The 1,468-nt window shown below is 27.4% G+C and overlaps 1 protein-coding gene across 1 annotated transcript; it reads left to right on the top strand.

Moving 5' to 3' along the window:
- Window positions 1–29: 29 nt before the first annotated feature.
- On the top strand, window positions 30–911 carry LOTGIDRAFT_176577 (hypothetical protein; the record flags this gene model as incomplete). The annotated part of the gene is made up of 1 exon (XM_009054419.1): window positions 30–911. The coding sequence occupies one exon, from the start codon at window positions 30–32 to the stop codon at window positions 909–911; it is 882 nt and encodes a 293-aa protein (XP_009052667.1).
- Between the last annotated feature and the right edge of the window lie 557 nt (window positions 912–1,468).

The following is a 1,468-nucleotide window of genomic DNA, read 5'->3' as shown; positions in this document are numbered from 1 at the left end:
AGAATTGTAATAAATTCAACTCAATAAAAATGGCGAATAAGTTTGGATTAGGTTCTTTATCTTTAGAAACTAAAAAACCTAACACTACAGCGTGGATAAATAAAGCAAAACCTTACTTTGTGGATCAAATCGGAGACACTCCTCAAGGTGATTTAGATATGAACAATTTTAGCATAACTAATTTAAAGTCTCCAGAAAACGATAATGATGCCATTCACAAGAAATATTTAATGGAACAATTAAATTTAATTGAAGTAAATAAAGACCATTTAAAAGAAAGAATAAATGATGTGAAAATATTTTTCAAACGACAAATGAATAATAAAGATTTTATTGATGATACTAAATTACAACAAGAAGTAACAAGTTTAAAAAGTTTTATTGAAGAACAATTAGTCAACGTAACGAATAAAACTGAGTTAATTTCATTAATATCTAAATTAGAGGATAAGATTGCAAAACAAAAATTAGACATTCAACAATTGATAGATAACATTCCAGATGAAGATACGTTTCAACAGGAATTAAATGCTCTGGAAACTAAACTTAACAGTGAATTACAAAAAGAACTAAGAAATATTAAACAACAGATACAAAACATAGATGATAGCGAAATCAAAACCTATATTCAACAACAAATACAAAATATAGATGATAGCGAAATCAAAACCTATATTCATCAACAAATACAGAACATTGATGATAGTGTTATTCAACAACAGATAACCACTATTAATAACCTAGTTTTGAAACAGGAGAAAAATATAACCGCATTAGAAAAGCATTTCAAACAAGAAAATAAATCATATTATTTTACTCTTCCATTTGGAAGTTTGACACAAAACGATGCTTCTATTACTGATTATGATGAAAGAACAAAAGAGTGTGAAAAAAATATGGAATCACAATAAATATATAAACATAGGGAAGTTAATTATCCCTATAGAATGTTTAGAGATGATTTTTCTGCTTTTATTTTCCGAGCAAAACTTTTAATTGAAATAACTTTCCCTTTTCAGGTAAAAGTTGATTCAATATTCTTCAGACAAAACCCAAGATTTTCATCTAATTCTCAATTTAACGCTCGCAAAGTTCTTCAGTTTATCAATGGTACAGAAAATGTAGAACTAAAGAATTAGAAATTAACGATGAAAACAGCAAGAGTGATCACTTATATGAAATTAAAACGAGTGGAAAATATATAGATAGGTTTAGAATGTTGGTCATTCCAGATAAAAAAGATAATCATCTTTCATTTAGTGAATTTCAAATGATATTTGAAACGGAAAGTCCTCCATCAATGAATATCATTAGAAACCCAATACCACAAACACAAGATATAAGCAGTTTTTACGAACGACAGACTTTGAATACGTAAAACTATATTTTGCTAATAATAGTTTTTCACTCGAGCTTTCCTCTACAATTGATTTATTTACCTCAATCGATATTCATAAAAGTCAACAAC

The sequence above is a fragment of the Lottia gigantea genome (assembly GCF_000327385.1).
Source record: "Lottia gigantea unplaced genomic scaffold LOTGIsca_2168, whole genome shotgun sequence".
NCBI lineage: Eukaryota > Metazoa > Mollusca > Gastropoda > Lottiidae > Lottia > Lottia gigantea.
The sequence above is the reverse complement of the archived record's forward strand: the minus strand, read 5'-3'. Positions and strand labels throughout refer to the sequence as shown.